General features: G+C 41.0%; 2 protein-coding genes across 3 annotated transcripts; one reads left to right on the forward strand and one right to left on the reverse strand.

The window, feature by feature from the left end:
* The first annotated feature begins 1,984 nt into the window (after positions 1-1,984).
* Positions 1,985-17,925, forward strand: sass6 (SAS-6 centriolar assembly protein). Of its 2 annotated transcripts, none has more exons than XM_035648255.2 (16): positions 1,985-2,340; positions 3,044-3,104; positions 3,188-3,267; positions 3,364-3,468; positions 3,793-3,961; positions 4,199-4,276; positions 4,844-4,963; positions 5,436-5,627; positions 5,798-5,992; positions 8,769-8,858; positions 9,263-9,442; positions 11,535-11,616; positions 14,774-14,883; positions 15,866-15,969; positions 16,978-17,069; positions 17,623-17,925. In XM_035648255.2, the coding sequence occupies exons 1-16, from the start codon at positions 2,279-2,281 to the stop codon at positions 17,673-17,675; spliced, it is 1,773 nt and encodes a 590-aa protein (XP_035504148.1). In that variant the 5' UTR covers positions 1,985-2,278; the 3' UTR covers positions 17,676-17,925. The 2 variants fall into 2 exon arrangements, with proteins under 2 accessions (XP_035504148.1, XP_035504147.1); XM_035648254.2 differs by having other exon boundaries at positions 1,986-2,340; positions 3,041-3,104.
* Positions 17,926-19,298: 1,373 nt separating this feature from the next.
* ahsg1 (alpha-2-HS-glycoprotein 1) lies at positions 19,299-23,036 on the reverse strand. Its single transcript, XM_035648256.2, has 7 exons — positions 22,748-23,036; positions 21,966-22,076; positions 21,753-21,837; positions 21,321-21,487; positions 20,871-20,984; positions 20,306-20,383; positions 19,299-20,015 (listed from the first exon to the last, which is right to left on the reverse strand). Exons 1-7 carry the CDS (start codon positions 22,943-22,945, stop codon positions 19,563-19,565), a joined length of 1,206 nt encoding a protein of 401 aa, XP_035504149.2. The 5' UTR covers positions 22,946-23,036; the 3' UTR covers positions 19,299-19,562.

Consider the following 23,036-nt stretch of genomic DNA (forward strand, 5'->3'; position numbering starts at 1 on the left):
GCAGATAGTGGAGGCCTGTGTATGCCATTATAACGTTAATATTATTTGTCAGGGGGCACTTTACAAATGTTACTGGTCTTGGTCATCTGAAAAACAAAATCTGAAAGGCAGAGATTTTAAGGTTCGGCTCCAGTCCAGCAGGTTGAGGCAGGGGTCCTGAGAGCCTGTTGCTACTGCTACTGCAAATGTGGCTCAAGGAAGAACTAAGCAATGGGATTCAAAACACCTGTGGGAGCACACGCCAAGCAGAGAGAGACAAAGGCTGTGTCTCAATTCAGGGGCTGCCTCCTTTGGAGGGTGCATTTGTAGACCGGTTGCATCACAGCGTCGTGAATCGGCTGTCCCAATTCAAATGCGCCCTTCCAGCCCCGCGCAACTAAGGATAAAACAGGTGGATCCTACCCGGGCCAGGCTATCCCAGGATGCATTGCGCACCAGTGATGAAGGCTATGGCGAACAATTCAAGTATGACGAGCGGAGAATCAACATTAAAATGTAAGTATTAGGGCCTCAATAATATACAAATCTAACGTTTAGCTAGCTAAAGGTACATATGTTTAATAAACAAATCATCCTCTGACATCATCCTTGACATCTGATCATCATCTTGTGAATATTTGACTATAGAGAGGAACATGTTTCTCATTAATGTAACGGAGAAAAAGGACCTGCTGTCAACACAGGTTTCTGGAGACTATGGAGATAAGCAACATCCCCTAGTTTGAGTAGAGAACTGTGACTGCACCTCATGAGCTCGTAAGAGATGTGCAGCTTGGTAGTTTACTTTGCACTTGTGTCCAGTGAGCGGCAGCTCTAGGGTTCATGGCTGGACAAAGCAAAAAATATTTTCCTTGAACCTCTGTTCAGCTGATAGAAATCAGTTATGGGCGCTGTTTTCGCATGACTGTTCATGACTGTTCTACTGTTCAGTCGTTTTATTTATTATTACTCTAGCATGACAGTTTGCTTTCTGACTAAAATCCAACACATTATCAAATTACAATAGGAACGGCAGACTGACACCCTTCTCTTTCTTCAGTGTACAGATTCTCCCTTGATTTTAACAATGTGTAAGTAGTGGAACAAGTGTTGAAGTGAATGGGGCTAGAGCCAATCCCAGCCGGCATTGGGCAAGAGGGGGGGTACACCCTGAACAGGTTGCCAGCGTATTGTAGGGCCAACATAGAAGAGAATCCATTATTCAGAGCGACAGAAACAAGATTTTTGGTAATCAGTAGTCAATAAATTTATTGATTTACAATAAAGCAGACCGACATGCCTATGAAGTTATTCAATACGTTTAATTAAAGTTTTTAAAAAAATTCTAAAATGCTTTAATGCGCATGTTGATTTGATTCAGATGTGCTGATGATATACAATCTGATTATTTAAACGTCTCAGCACAGATGGTCCAATCATCCATTCTGCTGCTACACTAATGCTGCTGCTCACCTGAGGAACTACTGAGAGGCTCGATGATCTGCCATTGCTGGGAGAAAAGAAAAAAAGGTCCATTGGAGCGAACAGATTTGTCCCTACCCTCTCTCTAAATGGCTCTATGACCATAAGTTTTTATTAATTTAAAACATGTAAGTGGATTAGGATTTATGATTATTTATGATTTTTTAAATAATTTAAAAAAAGTATTGACAAACTACATAGAGTAACTAAATAGGCAGGTCGGTCTGATATATTGTAAATCGATACATTTATTGACTACAAAGATCAAAAATCGCAGTTCTGCTGCTCTGAATAATGGATTCAAATCAGAGATTTCTTCCTGTTAAAAGGGAGTTTCTTCTCTCCACCGTCACCAAGTGCTTTGCTCATTGTGGGATTTGTTGGGTTTTTCCTGTAATATTGTAATATCGACCTCACTATGTAAAGTGCCTTGAGACAATGTGACGTGCAAGCATTTCGGACATCTGTTGTCGCGACTCTCATTAGACGGCTCTGGTCATAATTAGCGGGTCAAGCTGCCAGCCTGTCTACATCAACGAAACGTGTGTGAGTTCTCCTCCCAGTCACTAGGTGGCGCTTTCGAGCTTTAAGTTCGCTCGCGTCAGGAAGAAGAAGATTATCCATGTTCCGTTTCCAGGGCGATTCCGTCGGCGGCTGAAAAGCGCCAAATCCAAACTCCTGAGCACGACGAAAACAACGAGCCCCGGCAGCATCCCCCCTCGTTAGCTTCGGGCTCCAGCGCCCCTCGTTAGCTTCGGGCTCCAGCGCCCCTCTAGCGCCTCTCTTGACACACGAGCCCCGGACGTCATCGGTCAACATGGAGGAGCTCTTCAGCAGACGGTTACAGGTGAACGTGAGGTGCCGAGACGGCGAGGAGAGGTGAGACCCGAGCGAGACGACGCTGTGTTTGTGTTTGTTCACAGTATGAATGTACACAAGGACGTCATCGGTCGTTGGTGCTCAACTGTCAGATGACACGTAGTTAGACAGCTCACCTCGCATCTGCTGAACAGGCTGATAGGTATTGTTGTTATGATTATTATTATGGTTAGGTGTGGCAGTGTGGAACGTGACTGAAACAGCCTTATGAGCCTCCACACATTGACCCGAGGTCCCTCACTGCTGATCTCACGAAATTCGACTCAGTCACTCGACTCTTGTTAGTAACGATTATTTCCATAGTCGATCTATCTGTCGATTGTTTTCTCGATTAATCGAGCAGTTGTTTTGTCCATACAATGTCAGAAATGGTGAAAAATGTCGATCATGTTTCCACAAACCCCGAGGTTTGGTCCACGCCAATTTTATTCAGTTCACTGTCGTAGAGGAGCATAGAAACCAGGAAATATTCACATTGAAGAAGCTGAAATCAGAGAATTAAGGTGTTTTTTCTATAAAAACCTCTTGAACCGATTCATCGATTATCAAAATAGTTGGCGAATATTCATTTAGTAATCGATTACTAATTGATTAACTGTTGCAGCTCTAACCATGTTGCGACATAGAAACTGCTTCATTTTTTCTTCATTTATTTATTGTCACCAACATGACTCTGTCATGTTTTACCGTTTCATTTTAGCAGGAGAGCAAATATCCGTGTCACCATCGAGCTTCAGCTGACAACAAGTCCAGTACACAAACGGGTGAGTGGGAGTGTTGCGTGAACGCTTGAAATAAAGGCGGGCTGTCCTCCTGCTGACTGAAATGTTGCTGCTCCTTCTGGCAGGATCTTCTCGTGAGGCTGACTGACGATCTAGATTCGTATTTCCTCTTCAACCTCTCGATATCAGAAGAAGATTTCCAAAGGTAAATACTGCCTGGATGCTCAGCGTGTGAACTTTTAGATGTCGTGAACAAGCTTTCACTGATGCCTTCTTTCTTTTCTTGTCGTTGTTGGAGCAGTTTGAAAGTCCAGCAGGGGCTTCTCATTGACTTTGCATCTTTTCCTCAGAAGTTTATTGACCTGCTCAATCTGTGCTATTCTGAGCAAGAGTCCGACAACCCAAGGTACCACCCCACCACATCACATGAAGTCAGATTTACATTATTTATTGATTTGTCCTAATAATTCCATTAATTTACATATTCTCCGATATGCACAGCGTTTTTATGTTTAGAACTGCAAATAATACTGAGATCAGTAGATTCTATTTCTAATGGATGTTTTAGGTTGCAAATTCCTGAAGTGCACATGACATGCATGTGGCTGCTTTTAGCAACTTACAAGGTTTAATCTGCGGAGTGGAGAAATGTTAAAGACATAGCGTACTCCACTAAAACAACAACAACAACAACACACACTTAATGCTTGTACATGATCATTTTCCACAGGTTTCTCCTGCACTTGTCGTATCAGTCTGCGGTGCTCGAAGGCCCCGCCAACTTCAGTGTCGTAGAGACGAATGCATTCAAACACCTGAATCACTTGTCTCTGCGGCTTGTTCAAGGCTCCGACAAGGAGATTAAAGACTACCTGGCCGTGTGTCTCTCATCTCTGAAGGTTTGAGCATTCAACACGAGACATTTACAGGAATGTAAACTGTTCATTGTTTCAAGTGTGCAAAGAAGTCTGCAGATATTTTTTACGAGGTACAATCACGGTCAAGCATTGCACATGAATGGCCACGTTTGTCAGTCAGAATGAATACTGTGTACACAGAGTACGACATGTGAGCGTACTGACACAAGTGTCTGATTTGAGTGATATTAATGAGGACATGTCACCCCGATCGTTTAGGCGGAGAAGCAGGCCCTGGAAACGAAGCTGAAGAAGACCGAAGACGATCTGTCCAGGCAGCTGAGTTATGCTCAACAGGTGAGTTGTCTTTGAGCTTGGTGTCTATAACCCGAGCAAAGTGGAAGGTGTCTGTCAATCACATGACTGAACTGGGGTGACCAATAAAGTTCAACTCTTGTTTACTCAAGGTGTCTGTTGTGCCTGACACTAGGAAGTAATTCCACTAGTGTAATGTTACTGACCTTCGGCTTCTGACTCTGACTGTTACCATTTTGTCCAACGATTACAACATTAAATTTTAATACATTCATACAAATTGATGCAACGGTGGCTGCTTTGATCTTAGATGAACCTACGTTGATTTTACAGTAGAACAATTTTGTTGCTTGAGAAAATGCCAAACTCACTCAAAAATGACAGTTTTATTATCTGTCAGAACACTAACTCCAGTTTTCCTTAGGGTAGAAAAACAACAAATCGTAGCTGAGCTGAGATCTGATCTCCAAGCTACTGACTTGCACACACTTTGAGATTTGGTGCATTCATTTTTGGGGGGATGCTTTTTTTGTCATATCATGTTTTGACAGAAAGTTCGCTACCATTTCCACTTAGTGGTGAAACCACATGTCTGTGTTTCTGTCACAGACGCTGTCGGAGAAGACCAAGGAGTTGGACAAACTGCGTTCAGAGTGGACGGGTCAGAGCAGCTCTCTGTCCAGCCGATATTCTCAGGAGTTACAGTTGGAGAGAGAGAAGGCTGCAGAGGTGAGACGCTCCCTTTCTAACAAAGCTGTTACTCAATTATCAAAGTCTATGTGAAAAATGAGCTCGTATTAGCGATGTTGATTTCCACAGCAGAAAGAAACTGGGTTTTTTATTAATCTCAAGTTAATGTAGCTTAACATTTCCATATATGATATACTGTTTGTGTTAAATTGAGTTGTGTGTTTGTTTGCATCAAAATGATATTTGGTCTTTGCCCCTTAACAATGTCAAAGCCACTGGGAAGCTGACTTTGTGTCAACTGGTAATTCATCCTGTCGAATGAACAAAGTGTGAAAATATGTATAATATGGGAACAAATCTGTGAAACTCACCAGATGTTGAATTCAACTCAACATCTTCAGTTCATTGAAATTGTTTTCAAGCAGCCCTTTATTTGGGATACACCAAGCAGATCCACAGAGTGTGGAGTTGTTGGATGCTGTATTTATTTGATGTGTTCCTGATGTTTCAGATACAGAGCAGGCTTCAGCATCAGACTGAGCAGCTGCGTCAGGACCTGGAGAGGTCTCACAAGCAGAGCAGCCAGCAGCTTCACAGCAGAGTCACAGAGCTAGAGGCCTCCTGCAGAGAGCTGACCGAGAGGAAGTACAAGAACGAGTCCTCCGTCAGAGACCTGAAGACTAAACTAGTGAGCGCAGAGGAGGTGAGTGGACTTCTGGTTAGTTTCTACTTTAAACGGGCGGGGTTTTACCATATATCTGAGGTTGTATTGGTGGCCAACATTGTTAAATACATAACATTCATGAATAAAAACACGTCATTCTGTTTGTTACAGTGTTGCATACTCTGACAGTGTGGGTGTTTTCTGTGTAGGAGTGCCAGCGCTCAAAGCAGCAGGTCCTGTCTCTGCGGAGGGAGAACAGCACTTTGGACACGGCGGTCCATGAGAAGGAGCGTTCAGTGAGCCAGCTGCAGATGAGAGTGGCCGTTCTCGAACAGGAGGTCAAAGATAAGGATCAGCTGATGCGCCGCACTAAAGAGGTGCTGGAAGCCACTCAGCAGCAGAAGGTAAGAACTACGACGCTGTCATGCTCTTTGAGCATATCCTGATCTGTTTTGGACACAAATCTTCTTTGTCTATTGCATTCTCAGAGGCACAGTTCCTCATTTGACCTGCTTGGGCTCTTCTTCCACAGGCCTCAGTAGACTCAGAGCCGACTGAGGTGAAAATAATATTCAAATTGTCTGTAGAGACTTAACAATATGGATTTTTTTATTATTGTTATTATTAATATTAATATTAATATCATCACTAATAATAACAACAACATAATTGTATTTTTTAATTATAAGTATCAGTCTGGTAGAGATTACAGCAGCGGTTGTACAACTGTCCTCTCTCTCTCTTCTCTCCTACTGTCTCTCCTCCCACCCTCTTTCTGCCCACCTCTCCTCTCTTCCTCCTCTCTCTCTTTACCCCAACCGGTCGAGACAGATGACCGCCCACAACTGAGTCTGGTTCTGTCAGAGATTTCTTCCTGTTAAAAGGGAGTTTTTTCTCTCCACCGTTGCCAAGTGCTTTGCTCATTGTGGGATTTGTTGGGTTTTCCCTGTAATACTGTAATATTGACCTCACTATGTAAAGTGCCTTGAGACAATGTATGTTGTGATATGGCGCTATACAAATTGAATTGAATTGAATTGAATAGGGACAAAAGTGATCGCTGAAAATGATGTAAATAGGCTGTGTGGCTGATGATAAGATAACTGACAATATTACTGTTTCAAAGCAAAAATGTACATACTGTACATCATGGACCGCGGAACGTATTTCAAATTGGTCGGGCCCCTCAGCAATGCAATAAAATCATTTACAGTCACTATAAAAAAGTACACAAATCTCTCAATGGTCATATGAAACAATTATCCAATACATTTTTAGATAGCAGGATGTAATACTTTCTGATAGGCTGTGGGGGGTAGGGGGGCACAGAGGGAAGCAGTTGCTACCGATGAATTCTATTTTTATTTAATTATTATTTTTTTCATGTTTGCTGTTCAGAGGTATGTTTGTTTGGCTTTTTTCAAGCCATTTTAATTTATTGCAAATTATTTCTAAGTAATTATTTATCAGGATCAGCTGGAGATTGAAGGAAGGGTTGGGACTGAGTCTCGTTTAGTCTTGTAGAGAGCATATGGGAGACGGGGCATCAATATAGTCTTTGACCTCACATTAGATGATTTTTTATCTTTTTATCTTTATTTTATTATATTCAGACACACACACACACTTTTTTTTCTACGTGCCATAGAGCTCCAAATTGTTAAAAGCATGTCAATCATACTGTTGTATTATGTGACAGTTTACCTTTTCTAACATTCACATTAGCTTAGTTTGACTCCCACAAACACCCTCTTGCTGCCCAAAATAACTAGTGTACCAAATATGGATTCATCCACCGTTTAAGATAGTACCCAACGAAGTCCAGTTTCAGCCAGCACACCAAATTAATATAATGTTATTTTTTTTCTCTTTGTTTGTGGAAATTAAAAACAGGTATTTGTTAAGATGTACAGTCAAGTCCATACGTAATTGGATAATGACACAATTCTTGTGATTTTGCCTCTGTACACCGCCAAAATGGATTTGAAATGAAGCAGTCATTTGAAGCAGCAGTGTGATTGAAGAGTTTAATTCAAGGGGTTAAACCAAAAAAATTCATTAACCTTTGACAAAAGACATCTGGTTTTACACATAGTCCATTTTCAGAGGCTCAAAAGTTATTGGCCAATTGGGTGAAAGGCAGTTTCATGAGCAGTTGTTGACCTGTTCCCTCACGATTCCAAGACAAATCAAACAGATGAAAGGTCTGGAGTTGATTCCTACAGTTGAACTTGCATTTGGCAGCTGTTCAGTGGAACTCTCAATACGAGGTACAAATACGAGTTGATGCAAGTGAAGGAGTAGGGATGAAGTCATCATCAGGCTGATGACATGATCAGAGATGAAAACCATTAGGAGTGGCCAAATCAACAAGGTGGTTCATTCCTTGGTGAAGAAAATCTTTTTCACATCATCCAGCCAAGTGAAGAACTCTCGAGGAGGTAGACGTATCATCGTCAAAGTCTTCATGGATGTGAATACAGAGGCTTTACAACAAAGTGCACAACACTGGAAACACTCAGGAACATGAAGGCCAGATTAGAATTTGTCAGTTGTGGAATAAGATTCTTTGAACAGATGAAACCAAGGTCAACTTGTACCACAATGGAGAGAAGAGAAAAGTATGGAAAAGGCAAGGAAGAGCTGATGATCTGAAGCATAACCCCTCATCTGTCCAACATGGTGGAGGCAGCGTGATGGCCGATGGCACGATGTATCATGAGGCTGCAGTGGAACTACTGATGATGTGACTGCTGATGGAAGTAGCAGGAGGATCATCACTTCCTGTCCAATTTTGATTGAACAGCACTTCACACTCTAGATCTTTCCCAAGGCTAAGAACCTGATCTAAACCCAGTAGAGCTTTTTGGTTACTGGAGGTGAAACCTGAAGGCAGCACCTGAAGGCCTGACGAAGCATCTCAAGGGCGGAAACTCTGCTTCCAGACTTCAGGAAGTCAGTGACACAAATGGATTGTAGTTTTGTACAGAGGCAGAATGACAAAAATGGTGTAACTTAAACACATATAAACTTGACTATGCATGTTCAATATGAGGTACTGGGGCTAAGAGCCACTGACATTATACATTTATTGGTTACAATATAGAATTAAAAAAAAATCTGCTTATGCTGTCTAATTCTGTCTATACATTTTCAACATATGTGTTTGTTGATCTCTAGGAATCAGTGGAAGAAAATGCTGACAGTAAAGAACTTCAGATTAGAAAACTTGAAGCAACAGTGAAATCACTATCTGAGGAGCTGATAAAGGTTTGTGACGCTGTTGCTGGTGAAGTGAAACCCCAAACTTAACACACAAAGTATTAAATGGTATGGAACCATCAGACCACAAACATTTGACCAATTATTTTCGTCATTGATGGCCATCTCCCTGTGTCCGTACAGACTTTGTTTATTATGATCCTTTATTGGAGTTGGTTAATGTCCTAACACTGAACAAACTGAGGTCAACACTGAGCTGTTCCTGTGTCCTGGTTAGAATCTCATCAAGGCTCAAATGTTCAGTTGAAATTGTTCTGAAGAGGTGCTGATTCCACTTCATGCTCATTTTGGAGGACGTAATTTCTGTTGTTGTTTGACTCTATTGCATTAAAGAGTTGTTTCTTTGTTTTAGTTCCCATTCTCCTTTTATTTGTTTATTTATTTTTGTCCAGGCCAATGGTATCATAAAGAAGTTGCAAGGGGAGGTCCGAGGCCTGGTTGGAAAAATAAAAGTCAAAAACACTGTGACGGTGTCTCAGGAGAAGGTCCTTCAGGACACATCGGAGAAACTTCAGAGTGCTGAGAAGGATCTGCAGAGCACCCAGCAGCAGGTTGTCACCAAGGACGAGCAGGTTTGTCCAACATGTTTTGGATCGTCCTTTATCGATGTACACATCTCACCACATATAGGTAATAATAAATAAATAGGTGTGTTGTGATATTAGATTTAGTTTCAGTGTAAATGGCATTACAGTGAAGATATAAGGTGTGTGAGGAGCCCAGCGAGGCTGTTCATGAACTTTTTACAGCCCATTCACGTCTGTCCACTCTGCAGGGCAGATGTTTACACATCTGTGCTGAAGGAACATGGCGGGACATTGACTCTGTTACATCCAGAACGTCATCCTGTCTAAAATTACACACTGGGGAAAACTGTTTTCATCAGTATGGCTGAAAAGTTGTGATTTAGTTTTCACTAGTTCAAATGACATGAAAGCACTTTTTGGCAGCCAATCATCTTTAATTATTTATTTATTTAGAGAATGTAAAATTCAACAACAACAAAAAGACAACAGCAGTTGTTGAAAACGTTCTAGAAAAAAAAGAAAGAGACGACATAATTCATTTCATTGGTGAATTTCCTTGATATGCAAAAGAAAAGAAGCAGGGAGAAGTATAAACTTATTTAATCCTACCCCTTAATAATTTAAATCATTATTTACAATAACTTAATAGTATTATAGAGCTTGACACTTGTCACAGCTTGTTACATATTTTACAGTTAAATACAGTTCATAATTTACATAGCTATATACATAAAACCTTAAATGTCTTGAAGACAGCAATATATAAGCACATAAAAATTTGCATATATACATACACATACCATACATTCATATATACATACAAATACACACACCTGGTGATCAAAGCCCTTCTTCATCACAGTATTTAGTGAAGATCATATCTTTATGATTTTTTAAAAACTGGATAATGTTTGAACATTGCTTTAGTTTAACATGCAGACTGTTCCAAAATTTGACTGCACAAATTGAGATACAACATTGTTTCATAGATGTACGAACAGTTAAAGTTTTAAATTTTAATTTGTCTTTAAGTTCTCTTACAAAGAACACGTTCTGAATATTTCCTGGTAGTAGATGATATCTAGCCTTATACATTACCTTAGCTGTTTGAAATTCCACCAGATCGAAGAATTTTTGACTTAAAGAAAAGTATATTAGTGTGGTTACGAAATCTGACATCATGCACTATTCTTGTGGCTCTTTTCTGAAGTAAAAATAGTGTTTGTTTCCCCAAGTCTCTACACAGTAATTTAGATATGGCAATATTAATGAACAGTATAGAATGTGGAGTGTTTTATGAGCCAGTGCATGTTTTTGCTCTAGCCAGGACTGAAATACTTCTTGATAGTTTGGACTGGACGTGTCGTATGTGAGGTTTCCAGCAAATTAACTATTGTTACACCTAGAATTTTAATTCAAGGCCAAAAGTTGCTGTAAATTCTCACCATAACCAAACGTTTTGTATCATCTGCAAATAAGACAAATTTTAATGATTCTGACACTTTACATATATCATTAATGTACAGTTATGAATAGCTTAGGCCCAAACACTGACCCCTGGGGGACACCACAAATTGTTGCCTGTTTTTTAGATAACAACAGTTTTTTAGATAATGATTTTAGAACAATCATTTGAAATCATATTGTCTTAAAGCAATCAGCGTCCTATCATAAGCAGATGGTCACATTTTATTATGAAGCACACAATCAAGCTGCCACACAAGAGCTACAAACTTTAAACAACACCGATCAGCTTTTACCTTTGAAGTCTCCTGACTGAAGGGGTTAGAGTCGTTCGTCCACCAACGACAAACCAGCTTCTGCCATCCACATGCCGTTGTGTCTTTGGGCAAGACACTTGACCCTAACTTGCCTCTAATTGCTCTTCCGACTGTGTATGAATGTCACAGAAACTGTGTGGTAAATAGCAGCGCTGTATGAATGTGTGTGAATGTGACTTTCCTGTAAAGCGCTTTGAGTGGTCTATATGACTAGAAAAGCGCTATATAAATACAGTCCATTACCATTTACTGTGCCACCAAACAAACAGCCACCTGGTAAATTGCTAATCACTCTAGTAAAAACTGTAGGAAATTGATTTGAATGAACTTGATAACAATATTTGTACATTTTACAGGTTTCAAAATTGAAGGAGCAGTTGGAGCTGACGGTTCAGAAGCTGAATGAAAGCAGAGAAGTGTTGAAAACAAATGAGAATGGTGAGGATGTATTGCAATCCCAACAATTGCTGGATTTTTCTTTTTCTAAACATGAGTTTAATTTATGTTTGGAATAACAATTCTCTTGTTTGTTTTTCAGTAAAAGAAATCACATGTCCTACTTCACTGAAAAGTCAAATATATGATATATTTTACCAATAATCTGTAGACTTCACCTGCAACAGTTCATACATTCATACATTAGTTCAAGATGGAAGTAGAATAGAAGCAGCTCATGTGTGGACACTGGTGTACTAGATTTAACTGAGCATTAAAGTTTAAGAACATTGCAATATATGGAGTGTAATTGAAATAGTTATAAAACATTCATCAAGTGATATCTAACTGAGTAATAAAACAGAAATTAATAAATGGGTCAGAGACAAATAACAAAATCAATTAAATGTTATTGTTAAAGCCCATATTCACAAATTGCAATGTGCCCCATAGGGCAAAAATAAAATAATAGAATTCATCAATAATACCCAAATCCCACAATGAGCAAAGCACTTGGCAACGGTGGAGAGAAAAAAAAACCCTTTTATCAGGAAGAAATCTCTGACAGAACCAGACTCAGTTGTGGGCGGTCGTCTGTCTCGACCGGTTGGGGTGAGGAGAGAGAGGAGGAAGAGAGGAGAAGTGGGCAGAAAGAGGGTGGGAGGAGAGACCGTAGGAGAGAAGAGTGAGAGAGGACAGTTGTACAATCGCCGCTTTAATCTCTACCAGACTGATACTTATTATTACAAAATTCAATTATGTTGTTGTTATTATTAGTGATGATATTAATAATAATAATAATAATAATAATGGGTTTGGGTCATGCAGCTCTGGGGTCAGAGATACACTAGGAGAGATAGAAATCACAAACAGGGTTAGTGACATGTACTGTAAACATATCGGGGGATAGGTGGGTTGTATAACGGTTGCTTTAATTTCTACCAGACTGATACTTATAATTAGTGAAAACTGACACTTATAAATACAATGATGTTATTAATAATAATAATAGTAATAATAATAATGACGGTTTCGATCCTGCAGCTCTGGGGTCAGATCTACTAGGAGAGAGAGAAAACAGAGTTAGTGACATGTAATGTAGATACATGGGGGCAGAGAGAGATAGAAAAAGAGGGAGAAGGAGAGAGCGGGAGAGGGAGAGATGCTCATGATATAAGTTCCCCCAGCAGTCTAGGCCTATAGCAGCATAATAAAAAAATGGTTTATTAAACACCTGAGCAGTTCTAACTATAAGCTTTATCAAAGAGGAAGGTTTTAAGTTTAACTTTAAATGTAGACAGGGTGTCTGCCACCCTGACACAAACTGGGAGCTGGTTCCAGAGGAGAGGAGCCTGGTGGCTGAAGGCTCCGCCTCCCATTCTACTTTTACAGACTCTGGGAACCACAAGTAGTCCTGCATTTACAGAGCGAAGTGATCTATTGGGATAATATGAAACTATGAGCTCTGTAAGATATGATGGAGCTTGATTATTAAGGGCTTTGTAGGTTAGGAGCAGTATTTTGAATTCTATTCTGAATTTTACAGGAAGCCAATGCAGAGATTCTAACACTGGAGAAATATGATCTCTTTTTCTAGTTCCTGTCAGAACTCGTGCTGCGGCATTTTGGATTAACTGGAGGCTTTTCACAGACTTATTGGGGCATCCTAGCAGTAATGAATTACAGTAGTCCAGTCTAGAAGTAACAAATGCATGGACTAGTTTTTCAGCATCCTTTTGAGATAGGATGTTTCTAATGTTCTTGATATTGTGCAGGTGAAAGAAGGCTGTCCTAGAGACTTGTTTTATGTGTGAGTCAAAGGACATGTCCCGGTCAAAGGTAACTCCAAGGTTTCTCACAGTAGAGCTGGAGGCCAAGGTAATGCCATCCAAGGTAACTATATGATCAGATAATGTTTCTCTGAGGTGTTTAGGGCCAAATATAATGACCTCAGTTTTTTCTGAATTTAGAAGTAAAAAATTATAAGTCATCCAGGCCTTTATGTCTTTAAGACAATCCTGAAGTTTGTCTACCTGATTAGTTTCATCTGGCTTTATAGATAAATACAACTGGGTATCATCAGCGTAGCAATGGAAATTGATGTGGTGTTTTCTTATAATATTGCCTAAAGGAAGCATATATAAAGTGAAAAGTATCGGTCCCAGTACAGAACCTTGTGGTACTCCATGTCTCACTTTTGTATGAATGGAAGATTTGTTATTAACGTTAACAAACTGAAATCTATCAGATAAGTAGGACTTAAACCAAAGCAAACATCACATCAGTTAAGGTTTAATAAGGGAATGTAATAGGTCCTGTAAAATCATGACTATGAGGATAATCTCATTTCAAATGAATTTTTATTTTGAAGGCATGTCCTCAGATGAACAGTGAAGCAGTTGTTTTAAAGATGAACACACATGGCACTGTGTGACACCCCTGCTCAACTGGCCCGAGGTCAGTTGACTGACTTGGCCAGTCATAAACTTAAGATTCTCAGTATGTGTAAGATCATCACCACCTACACTGTCAGGAAAATAATAATTTTAAAATCAAATGAACCAACGAGTCCAAGCAGCTCAAATGTGTCACTGTTGTCTAGTGTCCCCACGGTATCCAGGCATAGTCATACTTTGCCTCAGTGGTCCATTTTATTGACGATCAGCAGGGTAGAGGAGTTTTGGACTAGCCATACGTATCAATTATAATTGATTAGAACATTTATTTAGGCTGTATAGCCTACACACAACACACACACACACACACACACACACTAATAGTAATATACACATTTGTAAACACAATTGCCACACTCGAGCTGAATGAATGAAAACAGAGTCATTACATTTAAACTCAAGATGTTTCAGTCCGGCCTGATTTAACTAACTTGTACTATTTTTTCCGACCTTTATCGTACATAATGTAAGTTCCCTTTTTAATGATGGATGAATATTTTATTTATGAATTTGTTTCATACTTCCTCTTCTTACTGACCATTAGAATATCAATAAATGTATGGAATGGGGATTCCTTCTGCTGTATTTATTTGGTTTGAAGACGTACGTAAACACGAAGAATTGAATTGATAACGAACAGGGATCAAGGTGCCATGTCACTTGTGCTGCCCCTCTCATCTTCTGTTATGTTTCTTTTCCCACAGTTATAAATTGGCTGAACAAGCAGCTAAATGAGAAGCAGCTGTCCAGGAAGCCACCGTCTCTTGACCCTGTGGTGAATCCTTCCGTTTTATCCACAACCGCCGGACTAAGGGTAGGAGGCAATTGAGCAGCACACATAACTAGGGATCGTATTGTTAGGATTTTATCGATACCGATACGATACTGCTTATCGATACCGATACTTAACAATACTCTTATTGATACTACTCTCTATAACTTGGTGCATAAATTAAAGACATGATGACATAAAAAGATGCTTAGTAATTCAACTGTTATTTTATTACTGCTAGAGGGGTAACCTCATGAAACAAGTCATTGTCACAGGGAAATCTTTGTTGCTTCTCTGCTGAGAAATATCTGACTTTTGTGCCTTAAGAGGGGGTGAGGGAGAGAGGGGGGATGAGGCAGGCTTGTCAGGACAGCTCACAGTAATCATGCTAGACCTGGGCGATATGAAAAAAAAATCTTATCTAGAGGATTTTTTTTCATATTGATCGATATATTCCACGGTGAGATGTAAAGATATCATAACATTTAAACCAAAGGTGGTTTATTTTCTGTGAGAAGTTGTACATGTCAAGTGTACTGTAGAATATTATACAACTGCTGCTGTATAATGTAGTTGTATAATTACAACTGCTGCAACAATTCGCTTTCGATACCGTTTGCAGCGCATGCTACTACTATGACTCTTGTCGGACTTTAAATATTCCTTTGACAATTCTTTTCAACAAGGCCCTCGTCTGTTGAACCTCGTGTCCGTCGGGATGTCTTCTTTGGTAACGCCGTGGCTCGGGTTAACATTTCCCAATGTCATTTTTCTGTTTTCTCTCGCTCTCACCCCTGACGGACTGATGAGCTGCAGAAGCCCAAACGCCGGCTACACTCTCTGCTGCAGCCACATGATTGGCTCTGCATGGGGCTATTCTCATTATCATAACTGTATAATTTACATCAAACATACATTTACATATAGAACACAACTGTCTCCAAATTAATTTGGATATATTAGTGATCTTCATCAAAACATCACTCGATGATTGAGGTTAAGGATAGCACTTTGTTTTTTCCAGGCCCAGTTTTATCCTCAGACAGTCAAACCTGCTGTAACTCCGGGGGCGGCTGAAGACGTCACTCCTGCCGAGCAGCGATCAGTGCAGCCAACCACCAGACAGATGTGAGTCTCTCTCAGCCCAAGAATTACTGATGTGTGACCTGGTTGTGGGTCGATCGGATCGGCTTTTCAAAAAAAAATTTCCGGGTTACAGGTGAAAAAAGAACAAAGCCAAAAACTATCAATGATCTGTATTACTGAAATTCAACGTAACCAACATTTAATATATATCTCTTTTGCATTCAGACCATTATTAATAATTCGCCTGGCCTGTCTTAGCCAAGTGGCAACCCACCCCGACATCGGTTTGTGAACTTCCGTTTTGAAGCCTCGAGTTTAGGGTTTCGACCAGCGCCATCTTGGTCTGACTGAGAGCTCGTCCACGCCTTGCTACACCTGCAATCCCTGCACCGATTGGACAGTAGCTGTCAATTACTCTATATCCACACCCTGATGTCTAGGATGCCTTCTCGTCAATTTTCTCCAATACATCATAATGTTAATTTAGTAAATTATGGTCACATTAACAGTAAGACTTGAAACTAGCATTTGAACCATAGACTACTCTGCACAATGTTTGCTGACATTATAGATCAAGTGAGAGGTAGATGGAGTTTATGAAATCAACCAGTGGAGTCGCCCTCTGCTGGTGATTCCAGAGAATACAGGTCTTAGACACTTCCATAATGACTTAATTTTCCAAACCCGGTGACTACGTCCATTTTTATCAGCAGCTTTATCATCAATTTACAATTGTGGTTTTGACAGCGTGGAAGCTTTTGTTTAACCTAAAATGGGGGTCGGGTTCTGGATTAAGGCATATTTTTTGGGGGTCAGGCCACACAGGGTTGGTGCTCATGATGGGTCAGGTAATAAAATCCTGACCTGCTTTCAGTCTACAGAAGACTTGGCAATATGACTGTTAATATTTTTCTTATTCTGAAATATTTTGGATTCAAGGTATGAATTAAAAACATCTGTCAGCATTTAGTTTTGCAACACTACCGTGTGGCTGTTGAGGCTGAAAGATGCACGTTTCCCTTGGCGCACACGTTTTCTCTTTGTCTTCAGGGGCGACTACACCGGTCTGGACTCTAAATACTTTGAGAGGAGAGATGACTGCATCCCAATCTACGGACTGCCATCCAACCTGCTTCATGGAGGTAAACCTGATCAATATAGAGCTGCATGGATAATAACCTGCAGAATATTCAGCATGAACAGTAAATGCTCAAACAGAGAGGCAGATAAAGCCGGGGTCAGACAACAAGATATGTTAAAATAAGGTGATTATTTTAGTCACAAATTCTGGACATGTCGTGGCCAAGAGACACAACCGACCAATCATAGCCCAGTCTTTTAAGCTATGCATGAGGTCACTGGAAAGGACTTGCTTGTGACGGACGTCTGGGCACAAGAATGTGAACAAACATGGCGTCTGATTCTGGCTGTCTTACATCTGTGTACCGCTTAATCTCCTCTGTCAGCTGTGCTCCTATTGGGCAGCTCCTATTGGGCAGCTCCTATTGGGCAGAACCCATCAGATATGCTTAGTCTTTCTGTTGCTGTCCCTGATGTGGTGACTCTTAAATGTATTGCATTTATTTATATTAGCACTCAACTCATCTAGTCTTTTTGTTTGAAGTATAATATTTTGAAGGGAAATAAAATGATCTAAATGATAAACTGAATCTTCCATTTCTTTCTGTCTTTCAGAGTTCCCTCAGCGAACAAAGCCTCATGTAGCTTCTGCTTACTTCTCTGCATGAAGCAGTTATTACCATAATTTCATTTCAGCTCAAGGTGGAAGTAAAACCATCACAACTTGTTTTAATTTATGTGCTACTGGTCTACATGTCTGTTTTTAATTGTATGGTCAAAGTGAATGTTTTTAAGCCTGTATGAAATGTTCCAGTGATCATGGAGAATGTATTTGTCTTTAGATGTCTTAGTAAGTTGTTTGCCATCTGTTCCGTTGTATTTCAGTTATAAAGTGTAATAAACAGCTTTCTATCCTCATCAGTGTTCAGAGTAATTTCATAGTATCTGCACATTTGATTTATGTAATCTCACTGTACAGTAAGTCACCATCAAATATTACAAATATGTTTCATGGAAATATTGTTGTTCAGTGTTTACCATCTCATTCCAGTGTCATCTAATGCTTCCATTTAAAGAAGTGTTAGCAAGATGACAGCCCAAAATGAATGTCCAACCCACTGAGCAGTGACCAATCAGAGCTCTGCTGCTGCTCTGTGGGATCTGGGTGGCGCGCTGCCTACATGAATTGGTTCTCTGTAAGTGAAAGAACATGTTGATGCAAGAACCCTTGACTTGTGAGACATGTCATTCCATTGACAACAACTGAGGCTGACAAGTTGTAATTTGTAGTTATTTAAAGGGTGTGTGTAACCATTGGCCAGCTGTTGAGTTCATAGTCCACACAAATAGGGTGTTGGAGTGTCCACCCCTATCATAAGAAACGAGTCCTGCGTCTGCCCCTTGTTCTGTGCCTCGGTGGGACTCACCATTGGGACTACTGGGACAGTCCCAATGCAACCCTCTCTTGTGTGCCTGTCATTCAGGATGTGCATGAGAATGAGCTGTGTGCAGGTTCCAGGACTAAGCTATGTTTCAACCCTCATGTTGAACTAATGTGAGCTTGAAAAAAAGCCCAACCTACGCAGAGGGAGGTTATTGCCAAACCTGCATGGACTGGGGAAAATGTCTACCAAGCAGATTTACCTTGCAGTCTGATTATGTAACTAGTAGGTTGGGTTGGACGGAGCAGATGTAGTGGTGGCAAGATTGGAGTGATGAGTGAGAGTATCAAGTCGCAGAGAGAGGACATCATCTTTTCAAGTTGGACAGAGGGCAGGCTGGACGCTACAGTCCCTCACTATCGCCTCTTTAGGTACAGAGTAGTATTACAGGCCTGGGCTCGCTGGTGGCCATGTTAACTGGAAGGGTCAGTTAATGATTTTGGAGAAAGCTTGTTTCTCTCGTTGTGATTTTACTGCTCTGACTGAACCTCGAACCCGCAGCCTCGGTAAGTGAGTCCAAAGCACTAACCCCTGAGTCGTAGTGTTGTTAGCCAGCGCGTCTCTTTACGTGTGGCGGAGTGATGTTTGCTGACTGCAAACAGTGTTGTGTGGTGAGTTACGCACTTTTGGCTTTGTTTTCGATTTACAGAACCTGGGCTGAGCTGAAAAAAATGGATTTTTTTTCCGGCACATACACAGAAGCGATATTCCATTTTTACAAAACGTCTATTGGTTTAGAATCGCTTCACATTCAGTTGAAAATGTTAGGTAATGTTTTCAAATGGTTGAAAGTAAAATACTTCCCGAGTTTTTTTAGTTAGTTAGTTTTTCCCCCCATTCAAATGCTCATTAAATCATTCAGGTTGTTTAATTGTTGCAATTCATGGATTGATTTGAACACCCACACTCATTATCAATCTGTTAAAACCTTTTGCATGACAAAGACTGACACCATGACACTTACGTTCTGTAATATGTTTTAAGGACCATTCTCACATGAGACTCTTAGAGAGGTCTTCTGAACAGTAACAAACAAGGTCATAGTCCCTCTAAATCAGCGTTGTGCTTGCATTTCAGGACTGGCCTGGGTTTTGAGCTGTGGCGGGGTTCAGGTCAAGGCATGGGACAAATGGGGTGGAGAGCTGGGTCACTCTCAGGCAATAATCCATGACAGGGTCTGAAGGGATGAAGGAACACTCCTTGGTCAGGTTGGCCATGAGCATGGTGACCTCCACTGCCATCGTGGTGAGGGTGGCCATCGTGGTGAGGGTGGCCAGTAGGGCGAGGGTGGCCATCATGGTGAGGGTGGCCAGTAGGGCGAGGGTGGCCATCATGGTGAGGGTGGCCAGTAGGGTGAGGGTGGCCATCATGGAGAGGGTGGCCAGTAGGGCGAGGGTGGCCAGTAGAGTGAGGGTGGCCATCATGGTGAGGGTTCCCAGCACGGCCATGGTGGCCAGCATGGTGAGGGTGGCCAGCACGGCGAGGGTGGCCAGGAGGGCGAGGAAGGAGCACAGGATGAGAGTTACAACGGGGCTCCCTCTCACCAGGGCCAAGGGCAGTTTCGTTCTGTTCAGGAGAGCAAACTCAGAGTTGAAGTGTATGTAACCTGTCATGATAACAACAGTCATGGGCATAGTAAAAACAACAATGATAATCATAGTAGTGAAAGAGTAACACTAGAAATTCCATCATTCATACACACTCACACATATATGCATGTTCCCACACAGACACACACATGCTTGACCAATAGGATTGGTAATAGTGATGACAACGATCATGTTAGAGTAGATAATAAGGAACATGTTGATGTGAAGAAGATTAGGGTAACATATATGTTTGGAGTATGGACTTACTGAAGGGGGATAGTATTCACATTCAACAGACAACAGTCCTTTTCCTCTTCTGTGAGATGAGCGGCAGAACGCATGATGCTTTATGGAGAGAACACAGAGAAACACAGATTGATCAAGATGTTCCACATCGATTTCTAAAACACAGGGCACTGCCAAGCTTTGAGTCAGGATTGTCATACTATTGTAGTCATGGATACTTCCTCCTCCTACGCCTCATGATACTAATAATGATAATAATAGCTTTAGTCACAATAGCTTGTAAGTCTACAAAGGTGACTGCTGTGTGTGGACGTCCCAGGAGATCAGCAGTTTCACAATATGCAAACCAGCATCAATCATGTCAGAAACACTTGCTGTGTCTAAATTCTCATACTTTCAAACTCACACTCAGACTCAGGCCGGCAAAAAAAATTGTCTGACGAAAAAAACAGTTGCCGGTGATTATCCCATGTCTATTGCAGCCAGAGCCAGTCTATTTAAAAAAATGAAATCTCTGTTGCGGGCAGCCCACTTGGTGTTGGAACGGCCCATCGGATCTACATCTTCCCAAAGCTTCTGTACTTACAGCTCTGTCAGGGCAGAGGGGCTTGCAGGCCTCCGGTACGATTCTGGACAACATTGGGCAATGAGTCTCCACAAGGACAATCTCAGCATTGTAGAACATCCCTTGCCACATGTACTGAGCAAGAAAGAGGAAGAGTCAAATCAGGGAAAAGATGGAATTGTGTGGGTTTTAAAGGGATTAAATGTGTGTTGCTGTACAATAATTTGAACAACAGTGTATGATATTACAGAGGCAGAAACATAAAGTCAGAAACATTCATGTATTCTTTGGTGTGTGTGCGTGCGTGCGTGCGTGCTTGCGTGCGTGCGTGTGTCAAGCTGATGTGCGGGTTAGTGGTTAGGGCTTGGTAAAGGTTAGGTGGGGTTATGGGATAGGCAAGTAGTGGTTATGGTTGTGTCTGTCCATGTGTTTGTGTGCGTGTGTGTGTCTGTGTGCAGGGATCCTCTGTACCCCAGCCGTTATCCGTCCCACTTCCTTCAGTACGTAGTAGCGCTCGTTGGTGGTGTTGGAGTTGACTTGTTTCACGGCTTCCCTCACAGGAAAACCATCAGGGCTGTTGAGTGGGATCATTGTGGGACAGTCGGGGCAAAACATCATCATCTCCTCGTGAGTTTTCACTACAAACGCACAGAATTATTGCTGTGAATGAAGCTGTCAGGAAACTACTGTGCAAAACATGACATCTGAGTGGTTTTGCATTTTAAAGGATTATCTCAACCCAGAAACAAACCATCATCCTATTACTTAAAACCTACAGTGATAATTCATTTTAACTTATAACAAGTATGAATTACTAGTTCGCTCTAATTCATACAAGAGTTTGGAACTTTCTTGTCTGATTTCAGCTTCAATCATATCACACTGGACTGCACCCTTAGATACCTTTTCGGGTGTCACAGTCATATTTGGTGACGTTGGCATTGCCAGATTTTACAGTCATCGAAACAGTGCAGTTGGCCATCACCGCCTGCAGAGTAACAGAGACAGATACCTCACATCTACTTTATTGGAAAAAACAGTTCAGATCATGGATGAAAGCGACACGGGTTAATAAAGGGGAACTGGATGAAATAAAAAAAGTTGTTCTCCATTTACCGACTGAGACTCATCACGGAGCGCACAGTCCTCAAAGTGTTTGGGATGGACAGTGTGACACACTGTCTCCAGAAGGTTCAACTGTAACTCGATGGTACAGCCGTCATCAACCTGGAAACAACAGAGAGGAAATCACACTTATTGATGTATATGAAGCTTTTTATGTCCCCACACCACTACCAACACTAGTCTCATGTTTTTGCAAAACAGATTGTTTTTTGTAATGAAGAGCTGATAAAATATATGAGATAATATGTAATTGTTGCTTAAGATTAAATTTTGATTTCGAAAAAACATTTTCTTCCATCGTTCCATGTTCTTGTTTTGGGCTCACAAACATTTCACGGTTCTTACTTGCTCTATTTCTATTGGCAGGGTAAGAGTGTAAAAACTCTTTTTGTTGTTAGAGAAATTACACATCAGTTAGAAGAAGTTCAAGAGGACTCGCATGAGAGTGAGCGAGATTTCAAAGACACAGTCCTGAGAAGAGTGGTCAACCAAACAAGTGAAAACCTCTGCTCAGTATCCAGTTCAAATGTGTGAAACTCTTAGTTAACAGAGCTAAAACATGGCTTTAATTCAAAGTTTACATCTCATTGGTATGTTACAGTGGAATCTGCAAAGTAAACAGAAGTAAATAAAAGACAGTATTTCAGGCTGAGCTGTAGTGAAAGTAAATCTATTTCTTCCAAAAGTCAAATATTCAAAGTACCACAACCTCAAAATTAAACAATTTTGTGTAGAAAAACATGCAGTTTTTTGCCCATTTCTGTTTCCAGTACCTTTTCAATGTTGTTGCCCACGATCTCACTAAGCCTGAACTTGTAGCCGTGGTCATGGTGCTCGTTGATGTCATGTACAGCCAGACGTGCGGCCGCAGCACTGTTATTGTCGCCGCACGTCACCGGCTCCAAAGGAGGAGCAGTGCGACAAAGCAGCATCGCTGAAGACAGCAGCACCAGGACGCCTAGAGTCTTCATGGTGGAGGAGAGAGACGGACTCAACTGCTGCTGCTCGGCATGTTAAATAGACATGGACATGTTTGCAAACTCGAGTGAGAGGCAGAGGCAG

Source organism: Scophthalmus maximus, chromosome 13, assembly GCF_022379125.1.
Source record: "Scophthalmus maximus strain ysfricsl-2021 chromosome 13, ASM2237912v1, whole genome shotgun sequence".
NCBI lineage: Eukaryota > Metazoa > Chordata > Actinopteri > Pleuronectiformes > Scophthalmidae > Scophthalmus > Scophthalmus maximus.